The sequence below is a fragment of the Oncorhynchus mykiss genome, chromosome 14 (genome assembly GCF_013265735.2).
Source record: "Oncorhynchus mykiss isolate Arlee chromosome 14, USDA_OmykA_1.1, whole genome shotgun sequence".
Taxonomy (NCBI): Eukaryota; Metazoa; Chordata; class Actinopteri; order Salmoniformes; family Salmonidae; genus Oncorhynchus; species Oncorhynchus mykiss.
In genome coordinates, this window is record NC_048578.1 from 13,785,493 (window position 1) to 13,804,815 (window position 19,323).

Consider the following 19,323-nt stretch of genomic DNA (forward strand, 5'->3'; position numbering starts at 1 on the left):
AGCCAGCTAAATTCTGTTAAGCGCCCTCTTGGTTAATGTTCAGTGTTGGAATTGGCCAGAAGTGTCCTATGCACAGAGCAATGGGATGCTTGACGGGACAAAGGTGTAGGGGCGGGCAGAGTAGCCCTCTGTACCTTTTTAAACTAAAGACAAGCCAACTGCTTTCTACATTTTATTTAGTGAAGGAAAAAAAAAAACGTCCAGGTGAGAGGTAACTACCTCTTCGTTGCATCAGTCTCACTCATGCAGTTTTGAGTTGAGACAACCAGCTTGAAGCTGTTACCTGTAGGTGGTGTCGTGAACACTGCAGTGTTATGGAGGGCAGGGGTTTTGACACAGGTTGGCAGCAGAGGCCGAAGTCTTTTCCACTTTCCAACCCCGTGGATGATATGCCACCTGGCTGACTTCGACTCACCCAACCTGGGACGGTTGACCTTCAGGGCCTCCTGGACTCGGAGCAGCGTAGGAGAGATCTGGAAGTCAGTCTGGCTCGGGTCGAAAGTGCTCTGCAGAAACAGAGGCTCCGACTGCTCCAGAGAATGGGCTGAGGGAGCCGACATGCACAACCCCAGGTAATAGACAGCTGCTGCTGCCACCTGTTCTGTAGTATAGGCTATGTCTTTCATGACGCTTGCCGCATTCCATTATGTTTGTGTTCCATTTTGTATCAGGGATTCTAAAGGAAGGGAATTTAGGCTAATGACACATCTAAATAAATACCTAGCTGAGTGGATTTCCTTTCTCATAGGGTAACTGCTAACTTGTGCCATAGTTTGACCCATATTTGTTAATTGCTTCCCCCACAGATACTTGTTTTGAATCTTCGGCAGATCAAACGACCAGTAAAACTCCATCCCAGACTGTTATCAGGGAATGTCTACATCCCACCATGTGGTGACCTTTACTGAAGGTAATGAATAACTATGGTGCTTGTTGATCATTGCAGTGGATCATTGGGCTCCTGAGTGGCGCAGCCGGCTAAGGCACTGCATCTGTGCTAGAGGCGTCATTACAGACCCTGGTTTGACTCCAGGCTGTATCACAACCGGCCGTGGTTGGGAGTCGCATAGGACGGCGCACGATTGGCCCAGCGTCATCCGGGTTAGGGTTTGGCCGGGGTAGGCCGTCATTGTAAATAAGACATTTCTTAACTGACTTGTCTAGTTAAATAATAATAAAGACATTTGGGGGGGGGGGCTTTCTCTTTTTGCATGTTGCCCAGGACTTTTCTGTCTCGTCCTCAGAGTGGGCAGGTTAAAGTTGGACTTGGAGATCATTAGCGCCCAACTGGACCAGGTTTTCTGTTCTGGGGGAAAGTGTCTCATTCAGCTTGACTCCTGTAAACCCTTCATAAGCATAGGAAACTATCCTCCCATTGGCAGAATGAAAGCTGCCCACTATGAAAGTCATATGTCCACTGAAATTATATATTTCATTTTGACCTCTGTCTGTCAATCAGGAGAATTGACTCGGTACCGTTCCTCTAGTGTCAGAGAGAGGACCATAATATCAACGACCTAGCTTATTTCTCAAGCAGTGGACAAAGGTCAACATTTGAAAGTAAATCACTCTATATCATCCTTTTGTTCACTAATAACATGACAAAACTGACACCGATCATGTAAACACCATGAGAAAATAATTATGGGTGGCTGACTGCTGTGTTTGGGCCCTAACCCAAGAAACTGTTGGTGTTTTCAGGAGCGAGACAACCTTGAGCATCTGTTGGAGGAGTCTAGGGCCTGGTGGAGCAGGTAAGGGATACCTCAGAGGCCCGTATGGAAGCCCTCCACTCCCAGCTGTATTAGGAACGCTTCAGCCTCCAGGAAACACACAGAGACTGGCCACAAAGACAGAGCAACATGGCAGCAAGCAGGTGGAGCCATGGAAGACCAGACCAACTAAACTGGTACAGGGATTCACACCCAAAATGGATTCAGGTGGTTCCTTATACACTTCGTATTTGTACAGAAGCATGTAATCTTGCCAGACATCTCGGTAGTATCTAACCCAGGCCTCACCGGATAAGGCTAACAGAAAACTGAAAGGGGTTGTGAACCAGTAGAAGTCAGGTTTTACCAATCATCACACCAGTTGTGAGTAGCCACACAACAGTTGTCTCTATAATAATGCCACAGTAAAGACATATACTATTTTGTGTAACACCACTTTGTTGGCTGATGATCTGCAGATGAATGAGTCCCTGTAAAGGGAGGTGGTGTCTCTCAGACAGAGGCTGGGGTCTGCAGAGGAGTGACCAACCTGATGGAGAGTGACAGGCTACTCAGGGTTCTCCTAGCGGCACCGGAGACTGAGCGGGAGGAGCTGCTTCAACAAGGACACCCCTCAGCCCTTGGGTAAGGAACCCCCAGCCTCTAATATTGGTGCACTTCGAGGGCTGAAAGAATCAGATGGATAAAATCAATGTGGTTCTACTTTGCTCTTTTTATAGGCTGGGTAGAATGTCCTCCGTATTACTGCCTTACGCCTATCCAAACCTTATGGTCGTCATAGAGTATGGGTGGATTTGGGATGGAATCAGTATCTCTACCTTTATCTTGAGGTAATGGAGAATTTTATTTTCTCATTGTTTTCACTCTTTGCATCATCAGAGTGCTGATAGCTCCAGAACACGGAGAAACAGTCAGACTTCTAACGGAGGAACAAAAACCAGTGGTTTGTCAGTCCAATTGGAAATGGTCAGACTTATAAAGGAAGAGCCAGAAGCATGGGTTTGTCAGTCCACATCTTTTTGTCTCTTAGGAGCACTTGGGAAACGAAAGTGGAAATCTTTGGAAAGGAGGAGAGGGTGAGGGAGGAGAGTGCCGTGTATGAAATGGAGGAACAAGATGAGGAGGAGAGATTGGAAGGGAATAATGTGTCTGTTATTCATCTGCAGTCAAAATTCAGTGAGGACTTAAGATCCGTGAGGTGACCCACTCTAGGCCTGGCCCACAGAAAGAAATAAAGGAAGAGAACCTGGTAACTGCCTCTTTGGGAGTCCTTTCCTACAGCACCATGTCACGTTGAAGCGGTCTAACATGTGGCAGACTGATTCCTTTCAAACATACCTCTCCTCCAAACTCCACTTCAGCAGTTCCCAAACTTTCATTTAACATATAAAAATGTGATATAATATAACAAGCATATATTTTTTTTAAACCTGAGATATTATGTATTATACTTCCAGTACTTTATGTTAAAATATCACTTTAGTAAAGTTCATGCAACCTGAGAACCATTTTTATGCCAAGATGCTACTTTTTGCAGTTTACTGTGCTACATGCTTCACCATCCAGTATATGCCAACACATGCTGAATAGACAAGCTATAGACATACCTATGAGTTATGTGTATTGTGGATTTCTGAGGATTCTCTGGCTTAGAATACTGCTGATCAAAGATAATTCTAGACAGTCTCTGCCTCTGGTCTGTGAGGGGAAAGAGGGGAATCTGGAGAGCCCATTCTCTAACAGCTGTGCTCAAATCTGGCTATGTATACATTATAACAACCTTATGTAACAGCAAGCTTGTTACAGCCACAAAGCCCATGACCAATGTCCATTTCTTCATGTAACACCCAATTACACTGGTTGACACAGAGTGCCATTGTCTTAGTCTGAGGACTCTGACATGTTCTTGTTTATTGTTGAGGCTGGTGAGGAGTTTTGATTTCTGGCTTAAGCTAATACTAATCCCTCTCTGAGACTATTTTCTTTGGCCCTGAGCTTGTGGTCCACGGTGCACTGCCTTTTACTGCCCTGGTCCCCGAGGACACATAAACATGGATTCGTGGGATATGCAGACTGGGAAGACATGGTTGGAATACCGCAGGGCTAGACACTTTCTCTCACCGATATGACACTGTCATTATGAAAGGACCAATCAGAGCTGGGTGATAATGATGTCATTATGAAGGACTAATCGGAGAGAAGGGTTAAGACAGAACTACGTTTAGGATGTAAAGAAAGCACTCCTAGATAGCAGTATTTTTCTTTGAAAAATATGTAAAGACGGTTATTTTGTATTTATATTATTATCATAATATATGCCATTTAGCAGTTGCTTTTATCCAAAATGACTTAGTCATGCGTGCATACGTTTTAAGTCTGGGTGGTCCTGGGAATCAAACCCACTATCCTGATGTTGCATGCACCATGCTCTACCAACTTAGCTACTTCATATTTTCCTCTGTTCTTTTCACTTCCAAGTACACTGCTTACTCAGGAATAGGTGTTACATAATGTTATTACATTCATACTGACCAATCCTGGCACTTTATTCATGGAGCATACTGGACTAATCTCCCCCTACAGTTTAGCTGATCTTGCACTAATGTTATTTGTTGCAACTGAGAGGTATGTGCCCAAAACCATGTACTTATGGCTGTCTGGCTGATGCAACGTTGCATGACTCCACACTGGCACAGACCGCACAGACAGTCCTTCTTGATTGAGGAAGCTGGAAACTTCCTACTCACTAACACTCTCACTTTATTCTTCCACCTTCTTCTCTGTTACATTCTCTCGCTCTCTCTCATTATGAGGAAATGGGATGATCCCTGTCATGAGATTTTCCATTGACGTCATCAGAGTCCAAGATTTCCATGTGTTCTCAGTGTATGCTTGTCCCTGTTGCTTTTTAACAGCCCCATGTCTGCTAATTTCAACGGCGATACAAACATCAAACTAGGTATGTTTCATGTTAACATTGCTCCACAATTGACTCCTGATAAGTACACTTCAGATACTGTAAGTGTAATCTGTTTTAGTGCAATAAAGTTGCATTTACCAGACGTTGACTGTAATCCAAAATAACTACTATTCATACAATGTTAATGCAACCCTATCATTCCATGTACAGAACCTGCAGGAATCCTAGCGCAAATCCTCCTTTTGAAAACCCAGGAGTTACACCAGCAGGTAAGAATGAAAACAAATAGTCATGTGGAGATTGAATAGATACACCTCCCTGTTTCACATAAAATGTCTTCCATGCGTTCCATTCCATCTACTACATAATGATGTACTTCGGTTTCACAGGCGGAGAAAGTCCTGGCGGTGAGGCACATTCTTAGTTAAAAAGATGCTATCTACAACCTAAAAGGGTTCTTTGGATATCCCCATAGGAGACCTCTTTGAGTTCCATGTAGAACCCTTGCCACAGACGGTTCTACATGGAACCCAAAAGAGTTCCCCTATGGGAACAGCCGAAGAACACTTTTGGAACATTTTTTTCTTCCCTAAGTGTAGCCACAGATGGCAGACTTGGTGCCCTTGGGACCAGTATTTGTCATGAAGCTTAACTTTATACCGTCCTTCCTCATCTGTGTCTCATCTCAGGACAGAGAGAAGGGGCTGGTATTTGTCAGTCGCTGGAATTCATGGCAGCCAGTCCAGTCAGTCATTGGCATCATCATAATCAAATTCTTAGTATCACCTCACACCAAGTTGCCCATATATCTATATACCAGGCGGTGTCAGACTGTTCTTTCTGCTACTGCACGGCAAGCGGTACCGGAACACCAAGTCCAAGAGGCTTCTGCTTCTACCCCCAAACCATAAGACTCCTGAACAGCTAATCAAATGGCTACCCAAATGGCTACCCCCCCCCCCCGCTACTGTTATCTATGCATAGGCACTTTAATAACTCTACCTACATGTACATAATTACCCAGAGGCGTAGGCTTTCTCTCAACAAACAGTTAAGCAATTTTTCTGACAATTGAATCAATGCATGAAACAAACCATGTGGACAAAGTTGTGTAGTAATAATTGTTTATGCTTCTACAGTTGGCATGACCAATATGTGCTACTATATCAGTGGTTCCAGTTATCATGCTAGCAAAGGTAACTGAAAGTGGTGACCCCTTGTGGACTGGTTTGAACAGGAGCACTTATTTTTAATCAACCCAGATTATTTATTTCTCAAATGTAGTTGACAAACAGATGTAAAAAAAAAAATCTGATTATTCACACAGCGCAAACACACTGGGGTCAAAATCCCCTTTGACTTGATAAGTTTCAACTACACTGCATTCATCACTCAGTTGTGATTCATTCATCACTTTTAGCTCAGTAGTCAGGAGAGGAGACAAGGAAAGGAGACAACCACACCAATGCCTCCTTGCCTTCAAATGATTGAGACAAACCCCATTAATTCAGACAGTTCTCGAACATCCTTCTCCGGAGCAGAGTGCTCCCCTAGCCTAGATGGATCCGTCGGCCACCCTTCTGAAGAGCGTCTGTCGCTGCTGGGCTGTCATGTTCTCACAGCTCTCCAGCAGGTTGGCCACGATGAGGGTCTGCTGGATGGTCTTGGACTTGACCCACACCCGCCCATTCATCCCCACCACAATCTCAAAGGGGAACATCTTCTCCAGGTCCTTGGCTATCTCACTCTGGGGTGCCAGCAGCCTGGATAAAGAGGGCAATTACTATTCAGAACCAGGGTCGTGTTGAGTGGTGCAACATTACAGAATGTTTAGATAGATTTGTAAAATGTAGATCATATGCTGAATGTTAACTGTGATGCTGTTTTGAATAACACTTGCTAAATGACCATAGACTAGTTTTATTATTGTGACATACCTGCGTACAAGTCCTAGGGATACCTTGAAGAGAAGCCCGCCTGCTCCAAACACCCCCATCCCGTTGGCTCGTCCACAGCTGTCTATACACACCAGCTCCGGCTCCATGTCTTTGTTGGCAATGATGAACTGAGAGTACACCAGGTCCCCCACCTGCAACGGCACCACAGAAACAAAATTGAGAGACTAGTGCCATCAAACTTTAAATTGAATTGATTTCTGGTGAATTTGACTTTCTTTACGTGCTCACATGCCTGCAATTAATTGTTAGCTGAAGTTTGTAGTGGCTGTTTAAAGAACAGCCCTGGATGACCTTTTCTCTTGGCCCGTAGACTACTTTTTAGGGTGAAGAACCATCTAACGTCAAGTTGTAAAATAGTGAGCCTTCCACCTGGAAGAATAAAGAAGTGTTTGTGACAATACTGACCTGCACATTAGGTCTATTCCTCTTGGTAGCACCCTCGAAGGCGAGGTAGGAGAGTGACGCCTGCTCACTCCCCCCTACATCCACCTTGAAGATGTCACCTGACTTGGAAGTTATGATGCCAATCACACTCTCCCCCTTCCCTGGAACATACTGGGCGAAAGGAAATAAGCAGCGAGTCCATAACTTGAAAAGGACACTGCCTGTGTTGTGCGGAAAATCTCCCCCCTGACAGAATTCTGCCCCCCCACCCTCGCGTGAACGCGCACAAACAATTCTTCATTGCTGCTAGTTGGGATTTCTGCTCTTCACTCCGTTGTCAGTTTAGGCTACATTTCACTGAAAACTTAACTGCAGGCATTACTAGTGCCTCCCCCGCGATCAAAACACCATAAAATTAAACGCAGCCTAACTGATCATTGACAGCTGCCTTGAAGGACATAAATAAATAAAATACTTTCTGCTACTAAGATCCGTGAAATGTAGGCTAAACTGACGACGGAGTGAAGAGCAGAAATCTCAACTAGCAGCAATGAAGAATTGAGTGTGAGCGCCTTCACGCGAAGGGAGGGGGATTCTGGCAGGTGGAAGATTTGTCACAAAACCGGTAACAATCACTTATCTCCTTTGGGAAGTCCAAGTCTGGTACTAGAGTGCAAAATGTTCATGCATGCCATCAATTTCAACCTTTTTAACTCATTCCTGCCAAGACCATAATTGTATTGGGGTTGTGAATTGTCTGTTTACTGTAACAAAGATGGTAACGTTAGCTAACTAAATATAGTAGCCAAACTCTGCAGATACCATAGGCACGCGCCTTTCTTTGTAAAAACACGTGGTTACCAACGCATCGTGCGTTTCTTCTTCAAACACATATAATGAATCTGACCCTGAATGATATCGCTAGGTATCTAGGTAGGTAGCTATTTATCAGTTATTCCAGATACATACCCTCCTTTGCTGAGAGTCTATCCAGTACAGATTCGGTTGTTTATGTCGAAGGATTCCGCTTTTGCAAACGAGAACTTCATCTCCGTTTCGCCGAAGCCCTGGTCCACAAACAACTTTCTCGGGTTTGCTGTCGGTGATACTTTCAGGCATTTGAAAAGAAAATACATCTCCTGGTAATAAAACATCACCAACTTTATCTTTGAAACAACTCAGCATGTCTGTAAATGTGCACTTCTGATAGCGGAAACAATAAATGTGACACAGGAAATCTAGGAAGAAAAAGCAAAAACGGAAGTATATTTGTTGTAGCTCACCCATGTGGTTACTACAAGTTACTACTACTAAGAATGTGACTTAAATGTATTGTAGGTGTAATATCTTCTGTATTGTATTCCAATCAACATACTAGGTGAATAATGACATAAAAACAGGACAATATAACACAATCAAATAAACAAACCATGTGGACACAATAATGAGCATCTGGACCTTTAATGATAAAAGATTCCACAGGAGCTGGGACTGAAAAATCGATTTATTCTTTACAAAGATAGTGTTATGATTGAATACAAATCAATATGATTATAAATGATTGTGTGTGTGTACTGTGCATGAGTGTTCCATAAAAAAACTACTTCTACAATCACAGAATCAAAGATAAATGTGATGATAATATCACATTCACAGCGGAATCATCTGTACTTGAGTAGGCTACTCTTCAGCAACTTCCGTCTTTCACTATCAAGATGTCTGCATTGGTTTCCCTTAAGAGAGACACAGAAACAAACAGCCATTAAGATTTTTTAAAGCAAGCAAAATGTCTCTTATAAAGCTTTCCAGTGGACTAATTCTGTGTTTTCTATAGATCTTTTTTCATAGGTGGAGTAGAAAATCACTTGCCTAGTCACCAGATCTCTTTGTTCAGATCCTGCAACCAGGCAAATGTAGCACCACCCTGTGCTTACTGGCTATAACAAAATGTACAACTGTGCGTGGATGACGCTGGGGGTGCTACAGAGATGAGCAGCACACCCAAACAATTAGAGAGGAAACATTTCAGGATAATTAAACTGATATATGGTAGACTCACAGCCGGTGAACACACAGAGAACACTCGTTGGGATAAGTGTTTCCATCATTACCGCACACTGGGGAGTAGTTGAGCGGGCATGCCTGGGATTGGCTCATATCCCCACAAGATGGCTAGTAAAATAATAAAATAACATTTCAAGATGACATAATCTTGCCACCTGGAAGACTAAACCAATCCTGGTTGTCTATAGTCATGCATGGACATTCTCATGAATTAATTTGTAGTTGCCACATTAGTAAAGGGAACTGTAATGATAATATTGTAATGGAAGCCTCACCCTCCTGTAGAGTCTGGACTGGTCTGCTGCGTCTACTAATGTAACATACAACCACAAGTAGAATGTAACCTATTATTCTTTACTACCTATCATTTATTATCATAACTGCTAATGAACAGTACAATCGACAGTACAATCTTTGTCATGTTTTGACAAACTACTGTTCCTAAATGGAAATTAAACATGAATTATGTACAGAATAGTCAGGCATTTTGTTCATATAAATGATTAATGTATTTACCTGCAGAAAAGAAGACAGCCAGGCAGACTAGCAAAAGAGTTTTCCCAATCATGTTCATGTGGTCTGACCAAAAGAGATCCAATTCAACTGATAACAATAGTTGGTATAGGTCCAATTACTGAATGCAGCTCCAAAAGTACACTATAATCTCTATGATGTCTCCTTTGCTACTGTATTATCTGCGATGTGCCTCTTGCTCAAGGTCTGCTGTTGGTTTAGTCCCTGTGGATGGAGTGGCGTTGTCATATAGTGGAGGTCGCGTCTGTTTGTCTGTGAAATAATGTGACCCTGTGTTGGGTAAAGCTGATGTTTTGACGGCATTGCACCTGACCAGCCCGCCAGCAACAGTTACGGCAGAGGCCCCCTATTGTCCAGGCCTTTATTAAGGGATGAACATTCCTACTGCTTAAATATTGCTGAGCGCCCAATAAAAACAGGGGTGTGACACTGGTGTTGTTGATGATGAAATGCATACATGTTGACCAAGATAAACTATCAAACCTTACTATGTAATACATTTTTTTAAAGCACTGAATTAAAGACTGTACATTATGTTCACTGAATGTGTACCAATTTTGTAATATTTTGGTCCCCACAACAACATAACCTGGTCTTGTTTTCACCTGTATGTATACAGATATTGGCCGTGTTCGAGAGCATCAAATCCATGATGCATTATGAGTAAATGGTTACTGCCTGACTGATCTACAAATACTAATGAGTAGTTATTAAAGATGCATGGTGATTTGTAGCTCAGTCAGTCAGCAGTCGCCTGCACTGTCGGCTGCAACGTCGACAAACCCATTGTCTTTGTGCTAATGTTAATGAGGCTCTCATTCACATGACTTATACTATGTACAGTCAATCAAATATGATTTATATAATAATTTTACCACAGAAGGCTCAATACAATACGGTCAGGTAGCGTTGGGCCAGTAACCGAAAGGTTGCGGGATCGAATCCCCGAGCTGACGAGGTAAAAATCTATCGTTCTGCCCCTGAGCACGGCAGTTAACCTACTGTTCCCCGGACTCAAAAGACGTGGATTTCGATTAGGGCATCCCCCGCACCTCTCCGATTCAAGTGGGGTCGGGTTAAATGCGGAAGACACACTTCAGTTGTACAATTGACTAGGTATTCCTCTTTCCCTAAATTCTAAAATTAGTGACAGGGAGGACGAAAGTTTGAGATGAATCAGACTAGAGGGGGTGGTATCAATCTGGTTGGATTAAATATTCGGAATAGTAAATTATACTTTTCTTTTCAAATGTTACTTTTTTATTATTCATAATATTTTAACTCACCCAAGTGTGGATATTACATGTCATATTTCATTCTTCCTATGCGTTACCAAATTACATTTTATCTTCTCCCTTAGACCATCATTGAGATGTGAAAGGTAGCTCAAAGGAGTATTTTTTCATGGATCTCTAAATTTGAGCTTCTCTCGGTTTCCGTAGTCTACAACTGCACAACGCCAAAGATTATCTATTATATTGACAAGATAGCCGAGTGACCGCTCTAACAATGGAAATACATGTCCACAATTGAGCGTAGGCAAGTGAGATCAGGTGGGACCATTCTAGCCAATGAGAGGGCAGATCTTTGTTTTTCTCAATGTCGCCGGAAGGCCACGTGCATCCACTTATACATTAACATATGTGTAACAGACTAAACTTCTATTCGATCAAATTAGCCTCACTTATATTCGACACTCTCTCATAGACGTCCATACAAAAAAGGACAGAGTAAATCCTTTTTGGGCGGAGTAAAATCCTCTCGCTTCGCCTCTTCGGACAACTCAAAAACAGTTTACTGAACCAGAGATTTGTATGTAATGACGATATGCTAATGTCTCCGCCCAACAAAGGCAGGCGATGGAGTTTAGATCCAAAAGAAACCCATATAAATTCGTTATTTTGTACAGATTTGGACGAGAGTGAAACGTCTCGCTCCGCCATCCTCTCTGACTGAACTCGCAAGGTGCTCTTGGTCACTTTTTGTGACACTAGTGTTATTATAAAAACTTTGAAGCGAAATGTTTACAGTAAGAAATTCATTTCGCAGATCGTCAAGGCTTATAGAAAATATTTGCTTGAAAAATGGTTACGTGGTAAGTTTGGACTATTATAATTTGGTCTATTTTGACAGTGGGATGAGGGCAAATTCCAATGCAAATCGATTGTTAAAACATTATTTTTTTAAAGTTCAAGTTTGTAGCTTAACAGTCACCAGGTTCGACAAAAGTCAATGTGAGTTTCAGTTTATCTATGCAAACGCTTTTTTTTTTGCAATATCCGCGTGGTATTGCGAAATATTAAACTAGGAGAGATTTGCCCTCGGTGTATGTAGCCCAACCGGTCGGCAGATGGCACTATTATTAATTTCACGTCGTTTGACAAATTATTGCCTTAACTTCATTAAGTCATTCTATGAGAAAATGTCATGCATGTTACATGTTTTATTTACAATGGACCTATAGGATACAGTGTGTGACTTGTTTTTATAATTTACCATATCTAACTTTGCATAATAATGTAACATTGTCTTAGATTTTCGAAGCAAGAGTACGAGTAACGTTATGCAATATAAGTCATGCACACTGCAGACATTTTAGACTGGAAGAAGTCAAACTCCAATGTACGACAGACCTTTGGACCAAACTGAATGAAAGGTTGGGTAGCAAACTGATTCCAAAACGCCAAGGCCCGGTTTTCCAAAAGCATCTCAATGCTATGTTCAATCTCCGAGCTGTTTCCCAAAACCATCGTTAACGTTGCCCTTGAAAACGCTCGTAGTCTAATTTTTGCCTCAGCTTTTCTACGAGTGGTCGAAGTGCTTCGTATATGCTTTTTTTTGCCCTACCGCGTCACTTTAGGCCTATAGGCTACACAGAATATCTCCGCTAAATATTGGGTTTATCAGTCTGTGACCGCAGATAACTTCAGAATAAAGTTCACTACAAATAAAGTTACCAATGTCTTTGCAATTAATACAAACAAGCGAAGTATAAAAAATATGCTTCAAATTAAAACTGAGATGACTGCATTAAAATATAAACAGTAGGCCTATTTAAATCACATTGAAATACATTCCATGTTCAATCAATTTAGTTATATTTTGCTACAGGCTACTGTCTGTAATTTGTCTCAATATATTTTATGATGTGTAGCCTAACTGTGCGCAATGACGTGTCAAATCAGTGATTTAGGGCATTTTTATTGGGTAAGCAATAAGACGCATCAATATTTGTAGCCGTAAACGGTAATATTTCTCTAGAAGCTGATCCGTCGTCAGTATTGTGAAATAATTCAAATGTAAAAGTACATTTGCATTCAGAAAGCTGACCCGTGAACAGCACTCCATTTCTTTCGATCATACCAGTATCGACACATGCTCCAACGATGTATTTGCGTGGTGTTTTGGGAAACGTGTATCTCCGGCGGTTGAAGGAACGATGCATCAATAAAACATCGGTTAGCCTAAATTCCATCGCTATCGGGAAACAGGACCAGAATAGTTTTGCTCATAGGAGTAGGCAATTAGTTTAAGATTAATTTAACGTGATAAATAGCGGAAAGACGACACCAAAGGTTTGACTAAAACTCACATTTAAGTCATGACACTGAATAAAGTATCCAGCGGGGTCCCTCAAGCAAAAAAACAAAACATGAAATGAAGAGAGAAATTAGAATATATATAGTATCGTATTAGAATTTCATGCTGTCAGTAATGGACAATTAATTCCATGGTAACGGAAGTATGCTGAGACTCCCAATTTCTTTAAAACAATTAAATAAACAAACATTCATTTCAAGGTTTAACAAGCCATACTATGCACAACGACTACTTTGAACAGTTTACACAGTACATAAAAAAAACCTGCAGATTCAAAGTTTGTTAACATAATTTCTGTAAAATCTCCTTCAGTTTTATTCTGTTACCAAACGTTGGATATGTAAATTTCTTCCTGTAAATGTGTTTTTGTAAAATGTTCAGTGGAAATTATTAAAAGTAGTTCCTGTGCAAACAATTCTATTGTTTATTAAACTTTGAAATCAATCGTTTTTGTTCGTGTACTTTAATCTGTCTCAGCAAAATTCGCTTACTATAGAATTCATGTAAAAACCCACATTGACCACAGGGTGTCAGCAGTGACTGTACTTCTCTCCTGTCAGGCTCTAGACTGTATTTCCACTGGCCCCCAGCAGCAACAAGGGACCTTCTATGAATTCCGTACCTACAGAATCCTTCCAGAGAAGAACGCTGCCTTCCTCAAGCTGACCAATGAGAAGATCCACCTGCGTACTGCTCACTCTGAGCTCCTGGGCTACTGGAGTGTAGAGTACGGAGGCTTGAACCAGGTCTTCCACATCTGGAAGTATGGTGAGGAGGAGGCAGAGAGCAAGCTAGGGCTTTGAGGACCAGTCCATGTGTAATTCAGCCAACTCAGGAAATACTGTACATTGAAATTGTATAAAGGAATGGATATTCACCTGCAATAAGCAAGCACTCATGTTTGCATTTCGGAATCCTAAATTGACTGTAAGGGAACCTGCATGAACTCAAGCCCAGAGAACAATGTAAAATAAGCCATTGTATCGTCAGTATATCTCACTGTCTCTCCTGTTGTGTCGCTATCTAGACAGCTATGCTCAGCGGGCAGGTGTGCGCGCATCCTTGGCTCAGGACCCCAAATGGATTGAGGAGTACATCTCCAAGGCCATGCCCATGCTCATGTCTCAGGACAACGAGGTCACGTATTTAGTACCCTGGAGCAAGGTGGACAGGCCACCCAAGGAAGGTGGTGAGTAGCTGAGTTAAATAATCACCCTCTTGTCTGACACTGTTTGAGTTTAGTTGTCCCAGGACAGAAAAACAGAACTTCTCCCTCCTTTGTTTGTGTGTATTTGTGCGTGTGTATTGACCTTTTGTGTTTATTTCCTTGGACAACACTAATCTTTTTAGTTATATTATATTTATTGTAAGTAAAGGATAGCACCTTGTGTTTTTAGCAGGAAATGAAATCAGCCATGTTTACCCAAAAGAGGTGGTGGCAGCTAGCCTCGCTTCTTAGCATGTTGGCAAGTAATCGAAAGGTTGCTGGTTTGAATTCCCCGAGCTGACTAGGTGACTAATCTGTCAATGTGCCATTGATCAAGGCACTTAAACCTAATTTGCAACTGTAAGTCGCTCTGGATAAGAGCGTCTGCTTACTGATTGAAATGTAAATGAGTGATTTCCCCACAGGGAGGAGTTTAGCCTAATTTAAAAGGAGTTTTTGAAACGTACAGCACATGATATTCATATTGATTTGGTAAACAAAACCACTGTGTTCCAATTAAGAAAAAGTTCCTTTCAACACAGCTCTGTAGTGCTATGTTGTATCACCCTCGACAGTTGAATGCACTGTTAACTGCTCTAGAATTAGTGTTCTGCCAAACCACTGAGCTCGATTTTAAAGCATTTGCAGAGGCTAGGGGTTGGTTTAAGAAATTATGATAGTTGGATATGTTGCATATTATTAAGGGCGTTGTGTGTATTTTCAGGGGTATATGAGTTGGCATCGTTCCAGATGAGGCCAGGAGGCCCAGCAGTGTGGGGGGAGGCCTTCCAGGCTGCAGTCAGTACCCACGCTGCCGGGGGGCATGCCCACCTGGTAGGGGTCTTTCACAGCGAGTTTGGACGGCTCAACAAAGGTACAGTAACAATCGGGTCAATGATTATCAGGATGGAATGATCTAACACATGTGTAACAACACTGATATTATAATATGAATGCAAGAGTGTGAGGCAGAATGAGATTTCTCCTTGTTTGCCAGTCAATGCCCTGTGGTGGTATGAGAGTCCGGACCAACGGGCAGCAGTACGCCACAAAGCCCATGGTGATGCCAGGGTGGTGGCAGCCGGTAAGCCCTTCAATTTATTCCCCTTTTAATCCAGGAAGAAAAGGGGATTTTGACAGCTCTATTCACATTTTAGTTTCTATCTGCACTCTTCCAAATCTCTCTCATGATCTCTCTCCCCAAAGTGAGGGAGAGTGTGACCTATCTGGAGTCGCAGACGAGCAAACTCATGTTCCCCTGCCCCTACTCTCCCCTCAAGTGATCTCACACTGAAACCCAGGATTAAAGGGACTGAACCTCAACTGGATCTAATATGCGTCTTACACTGTTTATAGACCTAAGTAGAGGTTATAAAATGCTACTGAGATTTCTTCAATCAACCAATGGTGATCATATCATCTAAATGTGATGACAGTTGCACTCAAACAATGTATTAATTGTAATTATGAATGTTATACTGATATCAATATATAAGTCACTCAGAACCAAGTATAATTAGGACCTTGGCTATAACAATGTTTATTTCATTCTACTGAGGACTGTTCAGTCTTAACAATATATGGCTCTTGTGAAATGCATTTAGTGAAATGCATTTATATGTTGTAAAGAACTGCTAGATATGAAATGCCTCTGTCCTGAATCAAACAGTTATGTTAGTAATGGATTAGATTTATATTATATGTATTATAATATATCACATTTAGACGCGTGCATACGTTTTGCATATGGGTGGTCCTGGGAATCGAACCCACTACTCTGGCATTACAAGCGCCATTCATACTATATTAATAGGTATAGATAATTGTGCCTTATTCATCGTGTACATACCACATGAATACTTGTCTGGACTAGAATGCGCTTTTCTGTAACCTTTGTCAATAAGAAGGTTATGTGAAAATGTATGACCAATAAAGACATATTTCAAAATGAAACATTCTGGTAAAATGTGGTTTTGGACAGGATTAAGTTTACGGCCATGTTGACACAAGATTAAGAGAATGGAAAACACTTGCCAGGACTGACGATTTGCTGGGTTTTATTGTGTAAATAAGTATTGTACAGGGCGAGTAACAGACATTCCCACAGCCTTTCAATACATTCAAAACAAACAGCTATTAAATAAATAATTTTCTTGGTAGGATTCTTTCTTTTTGATCAAAAACAAAACAAACAATTGTATACAGTCTGTGGAAATTCCAGTGCAAAAACAATATTCCAATTAACACCACAAATAAAGTGCTTGGAATGTTGAACTGCCCTCATTTCAGGCAAGCTTTGTTTCAAAATACTGAGTCACAAAATGAATTTCACAATAAAATGGCACTTGACTGCACCGGTCTCTGCAACGATACATGACAAGCTTCCAGGTCACACGTTATGACAGGAGTTCAAAACTGACACGGCACGGTTGGTCCCTTCCAGTATCCATGATGATGTTACTCGATTTACTATTATCAACCCATGGAGGGAATGTTTCTGTTTCCACCTAGTGGTTAGGTGGTGAAAATACTGAAGTATCCTTAACAGTTTGTCTGGCAGGGCACTGTGGTATGTTGTGTTGAGGTATTCATTGCAAATGTTAATGTGTCTTAACCCACAAACAAATCTTTTAGTTTTCTGTAAAAGCTATAAAATGTTTTTTATATATATATTTTTTAACTTGTAGTTATTTGCATAGTGTACATTGAAAAGTGTACTTAGTCTCTGCAATTGGAGTGTTTCCAAATGGCTGAGTCCACTACATAGTAAGGTACTGAACTACAAGGAAGAACATTCATAATTACAGTAATGCCACAATGTACTTAGCCAAACAAAATGAAACTATTCCTTGATATATAAATAAAAGGTACATCTTTCAAAACAAAATCAAACCAATTCAGATTCTACAGTACATCCCTTGGCCACAGAAATGAGTGGGATTCTTCATGTAATTCTGGTCTTGGAGAACAAAACCAAAAGAAACAGACCATGAATTATTTTCCTATCATTGGTAGAAACCAGTTAATTGGAATTACACAAATGAACACAGTTTCCTTAAACATATACACTGCATAACATCTGCTGAAGCACAGGATAGAATTATGGCAGTTATTCCAAGTTTAATACTCTTTCTCCTTAATGACTATCGTGAAGGGCTCTCTGGGCCTCAACTCACTTCAGCACGATTAGGAAACTTTGCATTGAGCTTTCCAGCCGGGCCCTTCCGAGGGCAACACCTGGCTGAAGAATTAAAACGTTAAAATACTACTGTAATAATGCAAGGACATAAACTCAGTCCAACACTGTTTGCGGGTTCCAGTTTTGGGTGGAAGATGGTGTCTGTTTGCTCACACCAAGCTCTCCTTTAGCCTCTCCTCGGCTAGCTTCTCTTCAGCCTGCCGCAAGCTAAGCGGGGTAGTGTCCACCACTGCCTCTTTGCGCTTAACTGAATTGTCTTTTGAGTGGTAATCGTCACTCTGGTCCTTGGCAAAGTTCACAAACACCTGGTAAAGAAGAGAGCGTGTAAGCTATTATCACAGTACATCCCAATCCTCAATAGCGTACATGCTATGTCCAGTCTACTAAGAACATGCAGAAAGACAAACATGCATAGTGCTGTAATCCACAATCGCACCTCAACGAAAACAACTCTTGACCACAAAGCCTTAAATCAGTGACGGATGGCGTCTTACCTGGTCCAGTGTGGTCTGCGACACAGAGTAGTCTTCTATCCGAAGCAGGTCCTTGTTCTTGGCCAGGATGCTGAAGATGTGTGCCAGGGAGGTGAGAGAGGAAGGCAGCTGGTACTGCAGCATGTTCCTGTGCTTTTCCTTCAGGGTGCTGCCCGGCAGCTCGCTCTCAATGAACTTCATCACCGGCGGCAGGTCAGGGTCCGCCCCCGCCACACGCAGGATGATGGTGTACCCGTCTCCGAACCTGGAGAGACAGAAGAAGGAGAAAATATGGGGGGGGGGAGCGACAAGGTGAAAAAAATATTTTAGCATTCTTTTGGCTCACAAGAAAATAAGATGAGCGTTTAAAAGGCAATCAAAGAGATTTCAGGAACCTGAAAGGCAGGCAGGCACCTCCCCTTTCAAATGATTACAAAACCATACAAAAAAGTATTGTTAAGAATTATAAACAAATACATCTAGATTTACACAAAAAAATTAAAACATTATGAATTAGGGGGGTTAAAAATAGTAAAATAAAAAATCTATCAATACATGATTTGAGCAATTTACTGTATTTAAAGCCACAGAGCACACTTTGTAGGTATTGGCTTGTTTCATATGCATCAGTGAAAGGACTTGTCATTTTACCTATTCTTTAGGTGCTGAACGCTCCCCAAGCAACGGAATCTGCCGTTGACCATGATGGCCATTCTGGTGCACAGGGCCTCACATTCCTCCATACTGAAGACACAAAATGGTAGACACAGACATTAAGTACAGTGTAAAGGAATTGATGAACTAGAAATCACATCCCTGCAAAGGTTAGTCTATGTCAAATAAGCGAATACCTTGTCAAATTAAAGTTAACACTCCAAAAGCTAATATTGTCATCCTGCACAGTAAGTGGGTAAGCAATACTTTGAATCATGTCAACTACGTAGTACAAGCCAATAGGCTACATTTGTGCGAATGAGGATTGCCTAACCGCAGCCTATACCGTACATAAGCTATGCTGCCAACCAATCAACAACAAGACCATGCATTTCAATGTATAGCAGTTAGCTCTTAGCCTAGCATGGCTGAGGTGTTTTGGTGTTTCTGGTTACCTGTGCGAGGTGAGCACCACGGAGCGTCCCTCCTTGATGACGCTGTGGATGCAGTTCCATAAGGCCCTGCGTGCTTTGGGGTCCATCCCAGTAGTGGGCTCGTCCTGTCACAAAGAGCACAGCCAGGTTAAGGTTGGCCCAC

General features: G+C 41.7%; 3 protein-coding genes and 2 long non-coding RNA genes across 5 annotated transcripts in view; 2 read left to right on the forward strand and 3 right to left on the reverse strand.

Moving 5' to 3' along the window:
• Positions 1-34: 34 nt before the first annotated feature.
• Positions 35-5,559, forward strand: LOC118938698. Its single transcript, XR_005035935.1, has 3 exons — positions 35-572; positions 807-910; positions 1,702-5,559. It is a non-coding gene; the product is annotated as an uncharacterized LOC118938698 (long non-coding RNA).
• Positions 5,560-5,760: 201 nt separating this feature from the next.
• LOC110488862 (exosome complex component RRP40) lies at positions 5,761-8,254 on the reverse strand. The gene is made up of 4 exons (XM_021561292.2): positions 7,965-8,254; positions 7,017-7,166; positions 6,591-6,742; positions 5,761-6,416 (listed from the first exon to the last, which is right to left on the reverse strand). Exons 1-4 carry the CDS (start codon positions 8,178-8,180, stop codon positions 6,209-6,211), a joined length of 726 nt encoding a protein of 241 aa, XP_021416967.2. The 5' UTR covers positions 8,181-8,254; the 3' UTR covers positions 5,761-6,208.
• An 806-nt stretch (positions 8,255-9,060) lies between these two features.
• On the reverse strand, positions 9,061-11,342 carry LOC110488864. Its single transcript, XR_002468494.2, has 3 exons — positions 9,576-11,342; positions 9,335-9,369; positions 9,061-9,167 (listed from the first exon to the last, which is right to left on the reverse strand). It is a non-coding gene; the product is annotated as an uncharacterized LOC110488864 (long non-coding RNA).
• A 119-nt stretch (positions 11,343-11,461) lies between these two features.
• nipsnap3a (nipsnap homolog 3A (C. elegans)) lies at positions 11,462-16,353 on the forward strand. The gene is made up of 6 exons (XM_021561293.2): positions 11,462-11,688; positions 13,754-13,961; positions 14,221-14,382; positions 15,125-15,274; positions 15,398-15,484; positions 15,607-16,353. Exons 1-6 carry the CDS (start codon positions 11,614-11,616, stop codon positions 15,681-15,683), a joined length of 759 nt encoding a protein of 252 aa, XP_021416968.1. The 5' UTR covers positions 11,462-11,613; the 3' UTR covers positions 15,684-16,353.
• An 87-nt stretch (positions 16,354-16,440) lies between these two features.
• abca1b (ATP-binding cassette, sub-family A (ABC1), member 1B) overlaps positions 16,441-19,323 on the reverse strand; it is a 38,942-nt gene continuing 36,059 nt past the window's right edge. Inside the window, exons 34-37 of the mRNA XM_036943019.1 lie at positions 19,182-19,285; positions 18,724-18,816; positions 18,094-18,337; positions 16,441-17,904 (exon numbers count right to left, since the gene is read on the reverse strand). Of these exons, the coding sequence (XP_036798914.1) occupies positions 17,749-17,904; positions 18,094-18,337; positions 18,724-18,816; positions 19,182-19,285 (597 nt within the window). The 3' untranslated portion in view covers positions 16,441-17,748. The remainder of the gene's footprint in view (positions 17,905-18,093; positions 18,338-18,723; positions 18,817-19,181; positions 19,286-19,323) is intronic.